Source organism: Lagenorhynchus albirostris, chromosome 2 (genome assembly GCF_949774975.1).
Source record: "Lagenorhynchus albirostris chromosome 2, mLagAlb1.1, whole genome shotgun sequence".
NCBI classification, from domain to species: domain Eukaryota; kingdom Metazoa; phylum Chordata; class Mammalia; order Artiodactyla; family Delphinidae; genus Lagenorhynchus; species Lagenorhynchus albirostris.
Window position 1 is genome coordinate 48,640,958 of NC_083096.1, and position 20,373 is coordinate 48,661,330.

The following is a 20,373-nucleotide window of genomic DNA, read 5'->3' on the forward strand; positions in this document are numbered from 1 at the left end:
CATCCCCCAGTGAAGCAGGAAACGGCACTGCTATTCTTACAGCCGATTACAGAGCACGCCAGAGTCGAAGGTCCACGTGGGCTCTAAAATGCTGTAACTGCACTGACTACACAACCTGTGAGGCGTAGATGCGGCAACTTCAGTGTCTGAGCTGTCACATGAGGTGAACGAAGGCTTCCCTAACTCTCCCCCATCCTGTCTTCCATCACCCTCTCCAAGGCTGCTTCACGTTCCCCAAAGTGAGGTGCCCCTGCTTCCAGTCACTCTCTCTGGCCCCTTTCCTACTGCGCTCTGTAGAAACAGGCTAAGAACACACAAGAGTTTGGCTCCAGCCCAGACACACTCGCAGCTGCCCACAAATCCCACTTCCCAGGCAACCCAGCAAGGCAGAGGGAAGAAAGCAGAGGCGGCACTCGACACATTCCTCTGAGGCCCCATCGGCAATGAGTTCCTCCCCATCCAATACGATGCGCTTTAAGTTCTGAGAACACAGAGTGATCCACGTGTTTGCATTAACCAAATGCTACAACAGAGCCAACTCGGCACTTCTAACTTGGGTAGGGAAGGAAAAGTATGACCAACGTCACAGTGTTCTTAAACCAAGCAGCCATCCGACAGCACTTCCTTGGTATCAATAAACAAATGCTAAAAGCACTGAATCATTAACTTAGCCAATTACAAATAATAAATTGAGGCCTCACCACCCACTGTGCAATGCAGATTTGACATATGCCCTGGGGGCCAGGAAGCCAGCTTTTCCAGGCTCTGGGAAGACCTGGGCATCTTACCAGCTGGGGCCCCAGTCAGACCATCTTGAGTTGACAGTATGGAGCTGACCCAGTCATCCAACAAGTTATATCAACTTTTTCAGTAACACCACCCCCTTTTGCCTCTGCCTAGCCTGCAGGTGTGAACACAGACCAAACACTCCCCCAGATTTGGAGGAGTTTCAGGTGCCTATTGTTCTATGGCTGATTGACAGCTTCTTGTTTTTGTTTTTGTTTTTGTTTTTGTTTTTGTTTTTTGCGGTACGCGGGCCTCTCACTGATGTGGCCTCTCCCGTTGCGGAGCACAGGCTCCAGACGCGCAGGCTCAGCGGCCATGGCTCACGGGCCCAGCCGCTCCGCGGCATGTGGGATCTTCCCGATCCGGGGCACGAACCCGCGTCCCCTGCATAGGCAGGCGGACTCTCAACCACTGTGCCACCAGGGAAGCCCTGACAGCTTCTTTGACACACACACAACTTCCAGTCCACCTCCCCTGGTTCGCCCCTGAATAGAAGCATTGTGCTACACAGCACATACATGTATTTTAAAAACTGAAGTAAATGACAACTAATTTCCTTTGAAGAATTCCAAGACAACCCTGGGGAATCATTAAGCAGGGCTGGGAATCACTGATGTAAGGTTTCACCGCTCGGGGTGGGAAACTTTTCAGCCTTGGCTCCTGCATCTCCTATGGGAGCACACAATTGCCTCTTTCTCCCGCACGCTCATGCAACCCAAAAAAGTAGGTAGCCCAACGCTGGAGACCATTTTCCAAAGAAAACATCTACCCGATCACAAGGACTGCCTGAGACTATGGTCGCCAAACCATGCTGAGATAATTGACAGGAAAGTACTTTTGAAAGGTATAAAGCATTCTATAAATGTAAGTCCTTATTATTTCCTATTATTCCCATCATTGCATCAAGGATGGTACTCCATGTACCACACACTCTATTTCCCACTCATTCTAGAGCGTTCTGGTCATCTCACTGGAATTGCCTCCAAAGCTTCGACCCTGTTGCACTTAGCATTCAACAGACATTTGTGAGATTGGATGAACTTGAACAGAGCTCCACAAGGGTATTTCCTAAACGGAAAAGATGCTGTCTCCTTGTAGGGATGGATTTGGCCATCATTCAGGAAGGCCCATTTTTATGCTATTTCCTGTGACCGGATGACATGTTATTCTCTTGGTAGATAGACCACGCTATCTCTGTGGGTGAGACCTGTTTTGGGTGGGGAAGTGCCTCTTGCCAAAGCAAGTGTATACGCCAGGAAAGTCGCCAACGAAGTGATGCAACTGAAAGGAGCTAGCAAGTGCTGAGAGCTTGTTCATGGCCGATCACTGCACTGGGTGCTGGGGACACCAAGGTGAGTGGTGCAGACCCAGTCCCTAGGGCTCATCCTCTAGACAATAGGGTGACTGTGCATAGTGGTTTCATATCATCTGCAACTTGGAGCAAGTTGGGGACAGAAAGGAGCAAAAGTCCACCCCTAACCGCCACCGACAAAGGCCTGACCCACTCACGCTAGTCCTGGACCTGGGTTTTAAAGGTGGTTCTTAAAAAAAAAAAAAAAGACATTTGGGAAATGTAAATCTAGCATTCTGAAATTCATGGGGGAAATGTTTCAAATCTGAACTTTCTGTCTGATTTTATGCATGCTGTTCTTCCCTCTCCCGGAAATGACTCAGGAGGCACCAGGGTTTTTACATCTTCATCCCTAATTCCCACCTTCAAACTCCTCCCCCTGCACCAACACCTTCCCTGACACATTTAGCATATAATCTTAAATGTTTATTTATCTTTATAAAATATGAGATATAGGGAGGGAGGGACGTTTTCAATTTACCTAAGTCATATTATGTTACGAATTTCATTCAGTTCCTCATTTTTTTCACTCAGTGCTGTTCTTAAAGCTTATCCATATTTCAGTATGCAGGCTCTTGCTTCCCTACTGCATGTCCTATAACTGCTCCCACTGCAGTTAACTGTTCCCTTTGTAATGGGCACCTAGGTTGCCATTAACTCCCTGCTATTACAAGCAACACGACAATGAAATCTTTGGACACGGCCTTTCGGATCTATGCAAAGCATTTCTCTAGGATCTATGTTATCTGAGTGGGACTTCTGGGTCATAGGTCATACACATGTTTCATTTCACTAGATTCTACCAAATTATTATACTGATACTTTCCAGAGTCGTTGTACCAGTTACGCTCTCACCAGCAGTCCATGAAAGTTCCCATCTCCCCACATCAGCGCCTACGTGGGTACTATCCAGCTTTCTGAATTCTGGCATTCTGCTGGGTATAAAGAAGTTAGTCCTAATTGTTTATATTTGTCTTTCTTTGAGGATTTCTAGCTTAAAACACCATCTGACTGACAGTGTTTGATTTAGACTCTCCCACTCCCCACCAAAATACCCATGATGATAAAGGAAAAGATGGACACAAACAAGTAATATGTTTTTAAAAAAGAATAACAACTGAGAATGGAATTGGAACAGAACAAACTTACAAGCCTGAAAGAATTTCCAGAAATGCACCATCCCTCATCTGCAGTTCCTGCTGCACGTCACAGGGAGGCAAGGGTTCTACTGCCCAGAGAACCAGGAAGCCACCCTTCTCTTGCCTGGGTATAACTTGTGAGAAGACAGAATACCACTGCCCACTCTAGCCTTCAGCACCTCTGTTTCTAGAGCCATTACAAGACCAAACTTCCTGAGAAGGAACAGGAAGAGGGAGTAGTGGGGAGGGAGAACTGGCCACAGACTTTGGGTTCTGGGACATGCGCTACAAAATAAGGAAGGTCAGATCAGAGAAAGGACAGTCCTGGAAACAGCACCCTTGGGAAATGTAGCTGTTACCTCACCACACACCTTCCTTAATCCTTCAGCATTAACTGGGTTTGGAGGCACAGCGTAGATGGTGGTGCCGTTTGTAGAACAGGGAAGACATGGAGGAGGAGGAGCTTGGAGGATGGGGTAAGTTGAAAGTCCTGGTCTGGACATGTTAAGCTGAAGAAGCTACTAGACCCCTGAGTTAAGTTGTCAAGGATGCAGCTGGATTAAGCCTCAGAAGCTCAGAGGAGAGACAAAGGCTGGATCTATAAATGCGGAAGTCATCCACATACGGATTTCTGGAAACCTGTAAGAATGGATGAGATCCTAGCGGATGAGTATAGATAGAGAGGAGAAGAGGGCCAGAACCCAGACCTGAGGCACACCTACATGAGGAATAGAGCAGAGAGGAAGAGCCAGCAACAGAGACTATAACGAATAGTCACAGAGTTAGGAAGGAAACTAGGAGAGTGTGCTATCCCAAAAGCCAAGAGAAGTAAATGTGTCAAGAACGACAGTCGTCAGCTGTACCAAATACTCTGAGAAGTCAAACAAAAGGAAGGCAGAGAAGGAACCTTGGGACTCAGCAACAAGGACACCACTTTACAAGAGCAGTTTTAGCAGACAGAAGCCTATTAGAGTGGGTTAAGGAGGGAACAGCAGACGAAAAAGTGGGGACAACTATTGACAACTCTTTCAAGAGGTTTTGCTGTAAAGGAGAGCAGAGAAAGAGGACAGAGGATAAAGAGGGGTATGACATTCAGGGAGGGTTGCTTTTTTTTTTAATATGAGATTATATAGCATGTAGTTACACTGGTGGAGATGATCTGTTAGAGAGAGAGTGTGGGAAGGTGAAGAGATGACATTGAGAGCAAATGTGGAAATTTTTAAAAGAGAATATAAAACTGTCAGAAGCAAGACTACACACATCAGCCTCGTGGTGAGAAGGGAAGCCTGTGGTGGTATGAGGCTACCCGTGGCACACGGTGATGGGTGGTCTGCTGGCCTTTAGAACAACCAGTCAGAGATGCTGTTGGTGAGCACACAGGGAGGTCCTGGCAGTCTCACTCAAATCATGCATTAGTGACAGTGCTTAGTTGTTCATGTTTTAATGGGTAACAGATGTTTGGTGCATTTTATTGCATAATATTTTGTTATCAATCACTGAGCTCTTTGGATTTAAGACACCTCAACCTCAGAAATATCATTAGATTGGAATAAGCCAATCCTGGACATTCCAAGTAAGAGGATTCATTCAACTGTATTAGAATTAACTCAAGAGTTCAGAAGGGTAGTCAGATGCACTGGTTCATTCCAAGAATATATCAATATATTGAGAGCCTACTATGTGACAGACACTGTCCTAGCCAGTGGACGTAGCTTGATAAGTAAATGGCCATGGTTCTTGCAAATAAATAATTATAGATTGATAGGGTGGTTAGGAAAGTCCTCTGGAAAGAGAGGATGTGTGAGCCCAGACCTGAAGGATAAACAGGAATCAGGTACATAGAGAACAGAATGGGAAGTTCCAGATAAAAGGAACAGACTGTGCAAAGTGGTAAAACAAAAAGGTCAGGATGTTGGAGGCGGTAAGAGAAAGCCAGAGGGCCCAGAGGACAGAGAGAAGAGAGCAGGTGTAGGAGATGAAGCTGGAGGGGCAGGCGGTGCCAGATCAGGCAGTTTTATAGGCCCTGGGAGTTTAGATTTCAATGGGACACCAATATAAATCGACATACATGTACACAAAAAAATTACAGCTTGCCTGCATGCCAGCAATAACATGTTAGAAAAAAGTATCTTGTTCATAATAGCAATAAAAACTGTGTCTAGAAAAAAAACCTTAACAACAGAATTTGTATAAAGGAAGGAAATCATAATATTTTACTGCAAAAGGTAAGAGAAACCTTGAATAAATACCATATTCCAAGATGGAAAAAATATAAATGTCCCTTTTATCCAAACCAATTAAAGACTGTTGCAATTCCCAACAAAATCCTAACATTTTTATATTACTGCAAAGTGATTCTAAAGTATGCTAAAGGAGACTTTACCTTATCAGATATTCTAATATATTATAAAGCTCAAAATAAAAACAGCACAATAGTAGGAAATAATAGATCAATGTAATTAAGCAGAAATAGAAACAGACCCTACTATACCTAAAATTGTAGATGATGATACAGATAACATTAAAAACCAGTGGAGAAAGATTTCTTCAATAAATACTGCTGGGAAAGTTGGTTAACCATTTAGAATAAAATGAAATTGAATATTAACTAAAAATCTTAAACCAAAATAAATTCTAGATGGATTAACAATGTATTTTTAAAACATAAATGAAAATTCCTCGGGCTGAAGAAACAATATAGATCTTATTCCGTACAAATGTAAAACTTCAATATATTTTTAAAAATTAAAAGAGCAAAGAATAAACTAAGAAAAAATATTTGTACCGTAATGACAAAAAATTAAAACTTTTAATATATAAAGAGTTCTGACAAATCAATAAGAAAAATACAAACACCCAATTTTAAAAGGAGTGTAGGACATGAATAAATAATTCAATAAAGAAAATAAACATATGAGTGATAAACATTCAATCATTAATAATCAAATAGGACACCATTTTTTATCTAACAAATTTAGTTTTTTTCTTTTTTTCCCCCTTTCTTTGCTTGCTAATGATCAGTATCAGTAAAGTTACAGGAAAGGTGTCTTTTACTGCTGGTGGAAGTATAAATTGGTGAAAACTTTAAGGAGGTAGCAATTAGATGATTTTACGCAGTAATTTCACTTCTAGCAATTTCTCCTAAGGAAGTACTCAGAACTACAGTCAAAATGATACGTTCAAGGATGTTCATTACAGTATCACCTCCATATAATTCATTCTCCACAGAGAAGCTAAAGAAGTGTTTTTAGAAACCCAGATCAGGGTGTTCCAGGGGTGTGCTGGTAAATGCTTAACAATGGACCCTCTGGAGGATGAAAGCCCTGATTTGTAGCAACTGCTACAAATTTCTGTAGTGTGAACACTCTCACCATGGCCATTTAAGTCACCAACATGATGTCACTAAACAATTAGTTGGGAAGAAATGGGTATAATCGGTTCTCACAAGCCCCCGTGAGCCAAGTCCAGCTCACATGACTGAATGTGTGTTTCTCCCCCACACAAAACCCCCCAGTAGGGGTCCCTCACATTTTGCAATAAAGTCCACACTCCTTGCTCTGTTCCCCAAAATGCTCCATGATGAAGTGGCCCCTGCCCATCTCCCGGGCACCTCCTCCACCCCCTTCGCTCACTCACTGATTCTGAATTTGTTTTTTATATCTTCATTGGAGTATAGAAATAGAAACAGTGCTTTACAGTGTTGTGTTAATTTCTACTGTACAACAAAGTGAATCAGCTATATGTATACATATATCCCCATATCACCCCTCTTGAGCCTCCCTCCCACCCTCCCTACACACCCCTCTAGGTCATCACAACGCATTGAGCTGATCTCCCTGTGCTATGCAGCAGCTTCCCACTATCTATCCATTTTACATGTGGTAGTGTATATATGTCAGTGCTACTCTCTCACTTCATCCCAGCTTCCCCTTCCCCCGCTGTGTCCTCAAGTCCGTTCTCTAAGTCTGCATCTTTATTCCTGTCCTGCCACTAGGTTCATCAGTACTGTTTTTTTAGATTCCATATATGTACTGCTTCTGAATTTTGATTGAACTCCCCAAGTTCACTCCCACTTCAGAGCCTTTCAACTTGCCCTTTCCCACTTCTTCTCCTTGTCATTCAAGCCTTTCAACTTGCCCTTTCCCACTTCTTCTCCCACATCCTTCTCCAATAGGATCTCCTATTCAGAAAGATCCTCCCTGACCACCCCATCTGAAGTTGCCACCTCTTAGTTCAGTACATTGTCTTGTTTCATTTATAGCCCTTGTCACCACCTGACTTAGCTTCTTTGTCATGTCTCTCCAGTAAAATTTAAACTCCGTAAGATGACACCTGTCTAGTTACCCCAGGTAATTCCCGGCATTTAGAAGAATCCTTGGCATCTAGTAAGTGCTCAATAAATATGTGTTGAATATTGATAAATTAATTTGTTTTTAATAGTGAAAAAATTTTAAAACACATAAATGCCCAGATAGGGAAATGGTAAAACTAACATTTATTGATCATTATCTGCCAGGCACTGCGATACATGTTATTTGTTCACCTCACTTAATATGTACAAAACTCTGTGGGGTGAGTACTACTGTTATCCCCATTTTACAGATGAGGAAATAACCAGAGAGGTTAGGTCATCTGCCCAAAGCTACACAGAGCCAAGGAAGTAAGTCAAACCCAAGTCAGCTCCACAGGGCCATCTAGATCATCTAAGATTCCAGCGAGGGGGGTTAGGAGGCTTCACTTAGACCAATGAGCCCAGAAACACCCAAGTGCTAGTTTCAAGTGCTCCCTGAGCTATTATTGAAATAGTTTCTTATTTCACAGTTGGCTGCTGCTCTTCAGAGTTGCAGTTCTCCTGGGCAAGAGCTCTTTAGGGAGGAAGAATAAGAAGCAAGACAGGAACTAAGTTTACATGAGTCTCTATCTTAACAGCAGCCTAAGAACCCCCAAATCTCTCCCTGAACTTCAGCCATTACAAATCCGGTTTTCAAATAATATTGAATGGTATTACTATAATACTCACAATATAATGAAAAGTGAAAGCAGCAAGATAGAAAACTATATATTCTGTAGGAGCTCAATTTGGGGGGTGGGGGGCTAGAAGTTAAAAACACATTTGTATGTATATAAAATGCTTTGAAAAAGACCAGAGGGAAAAACACACCACAATGTTGGCAGCGTTTGGATTCGAGTGACTGGACTGTGTGTAATTTTTATATTCTTCTTTATAGTCTTCCTTATTTCCCAATTGTTTTCCAATGAATACGTCTTTTGTAATGAGAGGGGAAAAGTCTATATCATTACATTTTTTTAAACGGTTGAAGATTTTAAAGGCAATGGGATGCAAAATTGAGAGAATGTTAAACAGCCCAGATAAGCAAGATTGGGAGACTGCAAATATGGTTTCTCCGGGGCCAGGCTGAAAGAAGCCTTGCGGGGAGAGGCCTCAGGTACTTAACCTGAGAAACAGCAGCTAGAGAAGTGGTCACAAAGGAGACAAGCACAGGACAGAGAGGGGATGGTGAGGAAAGGTAACAGGGTAGGTTAGGTTTCGAGGGTTGGTCCCTTCCCCTGACACTGGAGGGAGGTAAGTTCTAGGTTAGGGTAGAGTTTTAGGTTCCTGGACCCAATTCCAATACAGGGTGGGGTGTCCCCTACAATTCAATTCAATTCTGACACTATCGACCCAGAGATACCCTACGATTCCACAGGTTAAGGGATCAGTCCTACAAGACCTCCCCCCATTGCCTCCACTTCAGACTCCAATCACAAGCCCAGGTTGTTACCTGTGCTTCTGACCAACCTGCTACAGATTGGAGGTTCCCATCACCTGCTCCTTGGACTTCAGATGCCTACTGCAAGCCCAGGTTGGCACTTCATTAAAAGGTATGAAATTTAGCCATTTTCAACAACATGGATGGACCTAGAGAATATCTCACTAAGTGAAGTCAGACAGAGAAAGACAAATATCATATGATATCACTTACATGTGGAATCTAAAAAACAATACAAATGAATCTATTCACAAAACGGAAACAGACTCACAGACAGAGAAAACAAACTTATGGTTACCGAAGGGGAAAGAGTGGGGAGGGGATAAATTAGGAGTATGGGATTTACAGATACACACTACTATATATAAAATAGACAAGCAACAAGGATATACTAGCACAGAGAACTATATTCAGTATCTAGTAATAATCTATAATGGAAAGTAATCTGAAAAAATAATATATATATATTACAATCACTTTGCTATACACCTGAAACTTAACACAATATGGTAAAACAACTGTACTTCAATTTATAAAAAAGAGTCATGATGTCTTCAAAGTGATAAAATGACATACCTCTGAGTTTCAGGGTCAGTATGTTGTGATCTAAACCAAGTCAAAAGCAACTGGAGAGCAAAGATGATGTACCCCTGCCACATCAAAAATCACTTCACAATTTCAGCTCCTTATTCAAAGCAAACACCAATTTTCCATTCAAATTTACTTTTAAGCAGAGCTTAAATTTATCTTTTGCCTTATCTGTACAGTTTGAATTGATTTTTTTTTTAGCAAATGGTCATTAATTTCTACATGAAAAATTGAGGAAGAAGCATACTCCTTTGGAATACCATTTTTCTATTTTATGTATGTGAAATAAATTACTCATAATAATTTGTAGGCAAAAATTGTTCAGGCTGTTGTGTGTATATGAGTGTGTTTCTGGGTGGGGAGAGTTCCATAGCTTTCCTGGGATACTTGGAGGAGCCCATAACCCTGAAAAGGTCACCACAGTTCCAGATCTAACAATGGCTGAACTTATAGAAAAGTTAAGTGTCAGTGGCCTTGTTCCTCTGTGACAGTGTTAGTCCCTGGGCCCTCTATGAACCTTACTTATTTACAGTCATATGAAATTGCAAGGTCCATGTTCAGCAGAGTTGTAACGTAAACGAAAATGTGGGTTCAATCCCAGCTCTAGCTGTGTGATTCTGGGTAAAACGTTTAATCTCTCTAAGCCTTTCATTTTATCCATAACAACTGGCCAGGTCATTACAAGCTCAAATTAGATGACAAAATGAACATGCTTTGCCCACTATATAATGTCCTAGAATTGTAGGGTTGTATTGTAAGGTACATAATGTCCTACAGATGAGGAAAATGAGGTGAAGGAGAACTAAGTAATTTACCCAAGATCAGACAACTAAGAATTGCTGGATTCAAACTGGATTCAGATCCAGATAAGCCTTCCCCCTCCCATTATCCCAGGACTCAGACAAAAGGATATAAATTATCATCCAGTGAGCCTTGGCCCCTTATTTTACATGTACAGAGATGCAGAACCCCTCAGAGATGCTCTAATTGCCTTCTAAAAGGCCTACAGGAGCGGTCTACCCCCCCACAAAAAAAATGTGGGGGGTCTCAGGAGATAGTCTCAGACAATCCGCTATGTCCCAGGAAAGATGATAGAGGGACTGACTCCTGACAAAGGCTGGACACAGGTGCCTGCCCATCTGCAGCCACAGGTCTGGGTCAAAAGCTCTCAACCCTGGCTGCAGCTTAGAATCACCTGGGGAGCTGTAGAAAAAATATATATCAATATACATATATACATACATACATATACATGCATACACACATATCAATGCCAAGACTCCACCTAAGAGTATCTGCATCTGAATCTTTCAGAGTTGGAATCTAGACACCCATATTTCATAAAGCAAACTGGGACTGGTGTAGGTGGGTCACTGAAGCTCAATGTGTAAATGACGGTCCTGCTTCCTGGCTACAGCCTAAGGAAAGTGAGGGACAGAGAAAGACTGCAATGGACTGAATGTTTGTGTTCTGCTAACATTCACATGTTGAAATCCTAAAGTGACGGTATTTGGAGGTGGGGCCTCCAGGGGGTGATTAGGTCATGAGGGTGCAGCACCCATGAATGGGGTTAGTGCCCTTACAAGAAGAGGCCAGAGAGCTTGGTGCTCTCTTTCTACCTGTGAGGACACAGTGAGAAGTCGGCCGTCAGCAGCCCAGAAGAAGGGCCCCACCGAAACCCGACCATGCTGGCACCCTGATCTCAGACTTCCAGCCTCCAGAGCTGCGAGAAATAAATTGCTGTTGTTTAAAAGACACCCAGGCTATGGTACTTTGTTACAGCAGCCCGAACTGACGAGCCAAAGACGAATAATAAGCGTTAGTGAAAATGAGATTAAATACATCACGAGAGCATAAGAAAGTAGGAAGCTTATCGGTAAAGGTAAATACATAGACAAAAAATAGCCCTGAGATGTTGCCGCTGTTAACCTCAGAAAGATAAAGAGACACGTCAGGCTACTGGGTGACAGGCTCAGGTCTACCTAATTCCAAGGGTTTTCAGCCTCCACTGAGCTCTGCTGCCAGAAGCATCTGAGAGGAGCCCGAGACAGCAGAGTCAAGCCCAGACGCCAGGCAGGTGATCCTGGCTGGTGAAAGTGAGGAAAGACCCAGACCCTCCACTGAGAGGCTCCCACCATCTCCATAGGTGTGCAGACAGGTCGGAGCAGAAAGGTAAGCACTCACAACAGAGGAGCACCCTTGGGAGAACAAGTCCTGGCTGGTGTTCCAGAAGGTTCTGGCCAGCCCCCGTGCCTCTGCTCAGAGTCAAGTCTGTACTGTGTGGATGGGGGGGACATGACGTCCTCCCTCCGTGTGGTGCAGGAGTCCTTAAAGCAGTGTGGTGGATGTCATGACATGCCCTGTCTCCCCTTCAGGACTGCAGGTCCTTTCCCCCAGCTGCTGGGATGCTGTTGGCACACAGTCCGCACTGTCAGCCCCCTCAGGAATTGCCTTACCTGCAGCTGCCCACCTGGACCAAGGTCAGGACACCTTCAGGGCCGGTGGGGGGCAGAGCTGCATGCATCCAGTGTCTGGTCGATGAGGGAAGAGAAAGGCCTGGCCTCTCTGCCCCAACTCCAGACAACTCCGGAAGACCATCCAAGTTCTAGAGTTCTCTACCTCCACCCCATGAGGTCATCTGAGGCCTCTGTTGAGACGAATCGCAGCCCAACTTCTCCCTCAGCCCAATTCTGCTTCCCTCCCTTCCTCTCCCCCAGTGCTGATCTCAAGAGCACCCCCAACCCTGCATAAACATCCTGCACATTAATCCTTGTCTCAGAGTCTGTTTCCCAGAACCTGGGCTGCAACAAGCAGCCTCCCACCCCTGCAGCAGTGTGGGAGCAGAGGCCCCAGAGCAATGTGGGAAGGAAGGCAGGTGTCCTAGGCACCGGAGGGTAAAGGATGGGCTTGACAGAGCCTGGCCATTAGCCAAGCCAGGGCCAAGTGCAGGAGGAGGCAATGCTGCATCCCAGCCCAGAAGATGTGGCTCTGTCTTAGCCGCATGGCCCCCAACTGGCTCCATAGCCTACTTGGGAAGATGGGGAAGGAACAGGGCTGAGTCCCAGCCAGGCGGCCTAAGAAATTTCCATGTCAAACAGCGTACAAACGTGGGAAAAAATTATTCTCATCAGATTGGAGTTTACGTCAATATCAAACCAAAATTAGTTCTAAGTAATAAAGGGAGGAGGGAACAGAGGCCGAGAGAGGTGAAGTGACTTACCCAAAGCCACCCAGCTCCCAGGTGCTAGAGCCCGGATGGAAAACAGGCAGTCACACCTATAATTTATCATGTGCTCTGAGCCATCTGACCACACTGCCTCAGACAGCAAGCAAGGGCTACCTCTAATCCAGATTAGAAACAGAGCCCAGAGACGTAAAGAGGCTTGGCCAGGGTCACACAGCTTCTTGGTGACAGTCTCCTTTATAGGAACATTTCTTGAGCAATTTTATACAAGCCTGGCACTATATGCACGGGCCAGATGTTACACCTCATAGGAGTGTACGTGTAGTGAAGGAGGACGGTGGGGTTAGAACAGTATTTATGTTGAGGCAATCTTCCTGGGCCACCTCCCCCTAGAGGGAGCCTGTGATGTGAAAGCAAGGCTCCTCCCTGAGACAACTACACCCAACGCAATCTGGCAAGTGTCACTTGCCTGCAGCAGAACCAGAATCACAAACCTGCCACGTGGGCCAGCACACACCAGCCAGCACCACCTGGACAGTAACCCCCAACCCTGCCCGCCGCCCCCCCGGCCTGTTTCCATTCCGCCCCCCAACCCAAGGAGGCACACAGGGTTCCCTGGAGGAACTTCTGAATTCAGCCAGCCCCTCGCAAGGAGGCCCCTACTCCACCCAGGAAGGCACCAGAGCTCCCTACTCTGCGCCGGATGCCACAGGCTGAGCCACGAGCGTCCCCGAAGCGTCGCCCTGGCTCTGGATAAACCCGAAGCTGTCAGCATGCTAATTATTGAGAGGAGAGGTTGGGCACACTGACTGACAATTAATGACTCCATCTCTCTGTTTCCTGCTGGCATATTATTAATTCATTGTGCCTCTCCGGTGGGGCCGGAGAGATAATACAGACTGCGAAAGTTCACATTTCAATTTGCAGCCCAGATGAGAGGAGGGGTTTGGGGAGAAGCATCAGTCCTCAGAGGGCGAGAGGGCACAGTGTGGGAAAGCCTCCTCCACCCACCCCCTCCTTCAACTCTCTCCTACAGGAAGGAAAGCGCGTGTCACAGAGGCTCGATCACAGAGGGTCGCTGGAGCGCGGCTCGTAATCGCCGCCGAGCAACCGGAAACTCCCCTGGAGAGGGGCTGTGTGAATAAATTGTGGTTCTAAGGAAACTGCATCTAAGGAATACTATGCAGCATGAAAGAGACACTGTGGTCATCTTTCTAGAAACTGCCAGGGAGAGATATCCATGATAGAATGTTAACTTAAAATTAAAAGCAAAATGCAGACCTGTACGTCTAATACGATTGCACTGTCATGACAGAAGGAAAGGGAGAGACAAGTGTTCCCAGCTTCAGCACAGAAATAAGGGGAAGAGAGTCACCACAGTGGATGATGGCTGGGGAGCGCTGAGATGAGGGGGGAGGGGGATGAAGATGGACTTGACCTCAGCATACCCAGGCCAGGTATGTCCAGCCACCCTACCGCACACCAAAGAGCACGCCCCCAAGTAAGTATTTCTGTACTCTAAGAACAGAAAGAGAATTTGCCTAACTCCTCCCTGTATTCTTTATAAATGTGGGGCGGGATGCAGCTCTCCCATCACCGAGATCAGCAGGTGGTGAGCAGCGTGGCCCGGTAGTGAGATGCGTACACACGGCAGAGGGTCTGCACGGGGCTTCCCAGGTAAGAGGAGGAGGGAAGGCAGAGAAGCAAAAAAGGAACCCAACCCCACATTTACTCACTCCTTTCCACATTGGGCTTTGAAAAACAAATGAGGAAGAGAGAGGTGGTGAGAGGGGCCAACAGCAAGGAGAGACGGAAGACGGTACAGGTGGGAGAGCAGGCCTCTTGAGGGGCACCCTGTGCTGAGAGGAGAAGCAGCCCCTGCAAACAGCACAGGCCAAAGGTCACAGCAGACTGGCCACAGGCCCTAAGGTGATGCACTTCTTTCTCTCCACCTCTGCTTTCTCATCTGAATGTTGAAAGAGAAATTACGTGAGGCGATGTTTTTAAACGTCTTGCTCATCACAATACCCGGAATACCGCAGGTGGTCTGTATGTGCGTGTGATCTTCAGCACCAAGTATGTCCTTTTCTACGTGTGTCTTCATCCATTCTGTCACTTCCAAGAGAAAAACACCCCTGACTCATCTGGAACCAGGCATCCAGGTGAGCGAAGGAAGGGCAAGGCAAGGCAGTGAGGGAGATGGGAAGCCCTGCGCGCTCACCCAGCTCTGCAAGGCCCTCCATCTTCTGGCTTTGGTGTCCTTACCTGTGATATGACGGGTGACCCCTAGGCTGCTCCGGCCCATTCCAGCTACTTAGCACTCTGCGAAAAGCTTCCAAGTGAGAGACAATGGCTGCACTACACAGAAGTGACCACTTGGGGGCACCATAAAACAGGAAAAATTATCTCAAGAAGCAGGGAAAGTGTGACAAATTGTGCCGCTGACAGTAGAGGGCGCCCCTTTCCCCATTTTCTTCAAAAAGGTGTCTCAGGGGATAGAACCGCTTCCTATCTTGACGTGTGCAGAAGGCTGAACGTCTCCTTCTGAAGGTACCCAGGCATGGATCATGCTGGCAGAGAGGAGATGGCCGGGTGGCGGGGAGGAGAGATTGGCTCAGCTGTCCCTCAGAACAGACAAGACTGATGCTGCCAGAAAGGGAAGCACAGACACGGACTGGACACCTGGGGCACATCAGGAATGAGAGCTGGGTTTCAGGCTCACACATTCTCCTCCCCGCCTCCTCCTTCCTGACCTGGTCTTGAAGGGACGAACCAGGACAACAGAGACTCACCTGACCCCACTAAGTGCTGGCTCCTGGCACCATGCTCTGGAGAAGGTGACACATTCTGGTTTCCCTTAGGGCAGCCAGTGGCTCAGCGAAGGAGCAGAGAGGGTATGAGGGGTGAAAGTCACCAGGCACTGCGGGAGGGGGCTGGACACCTGCACAGGGACCCCCGCCGCTTAAGCTCCCCACCATGCGTGTCCCCACAGCCTGCTCTCTGAGGGAAGCTTTCACAGAACTGCCAGAAGGTTTGAAGGAGAAAAAAAAAGTAGGGAAAGGAAAGTCATTAGAGAACAGACCTAGAAAGAGACCATTTTTTTGAAATCCCTGGAAGACAGGTAAAAAAAAAAATTCAAGGATGTGTGCTGAAGCTCCCCCAAAGGGCCATCCATCATAAAGCCAGTTTCTCGGGGTCACCAGAACTGTGCTGGTTCCCAGGGTGGGCTGGGGGGCGGTGCCCTGTGCTGCTCAGAACTCCAAGAAGGCAGGGCATATGCTGCAGGTCCCCGCTTGGCTCGTGGTTTCCAAACGTGTTGTTGGCTAGTGATAACGCAGTGTGTTGAAGGCTCATGATTTCTGTGTTCCATTGGCACGTGTCCTGGTTTTTGCAAGGCTGTTATATATACTACAACCCTAAGAGCCTGAAATGCCTTGTCTGTGAGTGAGGGGGCTGAACTCTGCAGGGCTGCCTGCTCAAGTGCCTTCGGGGCAAAGCTGGTCCTCTAAACCGCATCAATCAGCCCTGTCTGAGGCAGTAGGGAGTGATGGGGACTGCAGTGACCTTCCTGCCCCTCCTCAAAGCATACAAATTTAAATTGTATCAAAATATCGGATCACTCAACGAAGCACTTCTATTCAACTGAGCAAAAACTCTGCCCCTGTGCCCTTCTGGCAATGACATTTTTACAGACTCTAGTATTCTAAGAACTAACCCAGATGAGCCTGATTTTGCCAGCAAGTGACAGCATGTGGAAGGACATCCCCACTTAGTCTGACTCGTTCTGCATGGGGTTAGCTGCCTTTCACGAGTTCAGAGAAAAATTGGCCACATGGCTTTAAAAATTGAACCAGAAAGCTTCAAGATTGAGACGTCTGGGGGGTTTTTTTGGTTGTTTTTTTATACAGAATTTGTCACGGATGTTGAGTGTGGTGTGAAAACTGGCGAGAATGTTGGTGGCGTGTTTGAGTTATCGTCTCTCCCAATCTGGCTGCCCCAGTCCCACCTCCCAAGATAGCACAGCTGCAGGGCTGTGGGCGGGAGTGATGGGTGGGATTTACAGGGCTGGGTCCTCCAAGCCTTTTCATTCACCACAGTCCACTGACCTTGCCATCAGAAGAATGGTTTCTGTAAAGCAACAGCAGTCACCCAGCCCTCAGGACCCCAGTTTCCTCATCTGTAAATGAGGCAGCCGGACCAGGAGGAGGGGAAGGGGAAAGGGAAGGGGAAGAAGGAAATGGCTGGTGCACACCGACTCTTTACCACGTGCTGGGCACTGTGCATTTCCTCGTTTCATCACCTGAGAGCTGCTGGGGTCCACTGACTTATGCAGCTGATCCCAACCCTGACTGCACCCTCCGTGCCACGGACTTCAGCAAACCTCTACGCTCTGCTGTAGACAGGGATGGCAAGTCACGGCTCTGGAAGGTGAGGAACCCAACATTAGGGGGAAAACAACCAAACACTGGACTAAGTACTTGGCATGTTCTTCAGAAAGGTCAACGTCCTCATCCACCATCTAGCTAAGGAAGAAAATGAAACTCTGAATGCTTGAATATTTTTCCCCAGGTCAAATAACACATGGTTCAGTGTGATCAAAGGAAGGTGTGAAGGAGGACAGTGCCCAGATGACCTGCAACTTAACCAACCTGGGTTTTCACGGCCCATGAGGCTTTACACCCCAAGGGCGGACGCTGGTCTAGACTCAGAGCCCTGAGCTCCCCGGACCCCATAACGTGTCTGAGGGCTGTCAGAGGCCGGGTGAGCATCGAGATCATAATTATAACCATGTCAACTGTTCACTGAGCAATCATTCATTCACTCACATATATTCACTAAGAGCCTGGGTGTCAGGCATTGCTCCCAGCACTGTGACTATGGAGGGGACAAGGCTGCGTGGCACTTGCGGGGGGAGGCACTCAACTGTGTAGGGTGATGTGACCCAGAGTTACCAGATGTCTAGTTTAGACTATGTGGTGAAGGGCAACCTCTCTGAGGAGGTGTCATTTTAGCTGAGGTCAGAATGACAAGAATGGGCCAATCTTGTTAAGTTCTGGAGAAAGAACATTCTGGGCAGAGGGAGGAACCAGGGCAGAGACGTAAGCCGGCACGGGCCTGGCCTGAATGAAGGCAGGTGGGCGAAAGTATAGGGAGGAAGGGAGAGAGTGGTCGGGATGAGGCCAGAAACCACCCAAAGACCAGGTGGGGTGGGAATTCGTGAGGCAGAGAAAGGAGCTCAGATTCTACTCTGAGTACAAGGGCAAGTTATGTCACAGAATCACGGCTAAATTTACATCTTTTATAAACATCCCTGTCTGGTGAGTGAATAGACACATTCCTGATTACAGAGAAGCCAACACGAGGGAGAGGCCAACAGGGAGGCCACCGCAGTGGTCCGAGTGACAGTGGTACAGAAGAGACTGGCAGCCGTGGGGATGGAGAAGTGCTCAGACTTGGAATATGTTTGGGAGATGTGTGGGTAGAGGGCTTACCAACTGATTGGAAGCGGGAGAAAAGGGCAGGAGAGCAATAAAGGATCCGGAGAATCTTTGGCTTGAGGCAATGCACAGATGCGATACCATTTACAGGAACGAGGAGGCAGGTGGGGTCAGTAGAGGGTCAAGGGTTCTGCTTCAGCCATGTTAGGTTCTCGATGCTGGTTAGACCACCACCAGTGTGGAGATGCGGGGCTAGCACTGGGCTACAAAAGTCAAGAGTTCTTAGGAAATCTCCATTCGGGAGTCATCTCTATATATGTGGACCTGGTTGAGGTCACCCAGGGAGACCGTGTAGGCAGAGGCGAGGCCCAGGATAACTCTGGGGCTCACCAACATTTTGAGGACCCACACCAGCATATGTGATATAATAAATATGGCCAAAATTTACAACAGATCAGCAAGGCAAGTATTATTACTCTCCTCCACTCTAAAAATGCAGAGAGCTTACAATCAGCCCCAGGTCCCACGGTGTACAAGTTTAGAATCAACCCCACTAGTTTGAATTGGGTTCCTGTCACTTGCCTGGGCTGTGTAGTCACTGCAGGGGATACTAAGGTGGGCAGAACACCTCCGTGGAATAAGACAGGAGTTGAAGTCAGAGGGCCTGGTGTGAATCCTCATTAGCTGTGAGATTCGGGACAACTAACGTAACCTCGTCAAACCTGAGTTTCCTAGTGTGTCAAATCACATCTTTTTTTTTTTTTCATTTTGCAAATATCTATTAAGAGTCTATTATGTGCCAGGTACTGTGCTAAGTGATGGAGACACAATGCGATTCAGACAAACTTCTCTGCTCTACAGTCTAGTGGAAGAGACAGACATGTAAACAGGCAATTACAATATAGCGTGATAAGTACTATGATTATGGAAATACTGTTTCCCTCTTCATAGAGTAAGTTGTACCAACCTACGCAGACTTTAAAGTTACACATATTTTCCTTTCTTCCAAATCCATAGGCAATAACAGTCCCATATGAAATGTTTCCATTCTTTATAATAGTACCTGTGATTTCCATTAGAATAAATAACATGCAAAGCGTCTAGCACGTAGCCAGTGCTCAATCGATAGCGGCCGCTGTTATTAAGACTTGGGTTTTTTGACCTAACGCCACCTCTAACTTTGCAGCTCATTTTCCTTTCTGTAAATTAGAAATAATAATAGCTGGTCCATAGGGTCATAGTGAGGGTCAGATAAGACAGTATATTTGAAAATATTTTGGAAGCTTGAGGGAATTATATTACAGCATTAGTAAAACATGGTTTCATGCCCACTTGCTAGAGCTATAAAACTTAAGTGTTAAACAAAAGGTCTCATAACCAGTACATTGGGCCTGAGGAAACCTTTTAACAGGTTCTTTGGGAAATAACATTCTGCACAAGAAAATCTGCTTCATCCAAATGACCTACAGTCTGTCTTCGGGAAAACGGAGACCCTTTCCTTGAAGTCTCCTCCTACCCTCCCAACTCCCCCTCCCAGCATTTAGCTCCCCCAGGCAAAAGCAAAAATGCTGGAAACAGCCCAGGTTGGTTTCTAGTCTGCTTCGTGCGGCACCAGAGTCCTGAGTCAGCGCCAAGGAGGCAGGATCTGTAAAGCGGGTGGTGTGCGTGTGCCATAGGCTGTCAGCTGTGTGGGCGGTGGACAGGGCCTAGGGAGGGGCTGGAGCTGAGGAGCAGGAGGAGCTGAGGAGGGAGGAGCAGGAAGCTGGCAGGGCCACCGACAGACTCCTTCCTGATCTCCTACTGCAGCAAATCCATGCTCTGCAGAAAGACCAGGCTGCCCTGTCCTACTGCCAGGAGGAGCCTGTCTATAAAAGGTTAAGTCCGGAGAAGCTAGAAGGCAGAAGACAGAAGAGAGAAGAAGGCTCCATCTCCCCAAGGTGCACCACAGACACGGGGTCCTGAGCAGCCCTGAAGGAGGGCAGAGAACAGACTCCCCACTTCCTCTGCTGAGTGTTCAACTGGAGGGCCTTGTGCAGTCAGCAACCTGCACAACTGCACAGCTGACCCAGAGAACTCAGTTACCTCTTTCCCTGGAAGCTAGCTGATTGGAATAGGT

The 20,373-nt window shown here is 46.5% G+C and overlaps 1 protein-coding gene across 1 annotated transcript in view; it reads right to left on the reverse strand.

The window, feature by feature from the left end:
• Window positions 1–16,971, reverse strand: part of CACNA1E (calcium voltage-gated channel subunit alpha1 E) — a 358,420-nt gene extending 341,449 nt beyond the window's left edge. Inside the window, exon 1 of the mRNA XM_060132060.1 lies at window positions 16,926–16,971. Within this exon, the coding sequence (XP_059988043.1) occupies window positions 16,926–16,933 (8 nt within the window). The 5' untranslated portion in view covers window positions 16,934–16,971. The remainder of the gene's footprint in view (window positions 1–16,925) is intronic.
• Window positions 16,972–20,373: the final 3,402 nt, after the last annotated feature.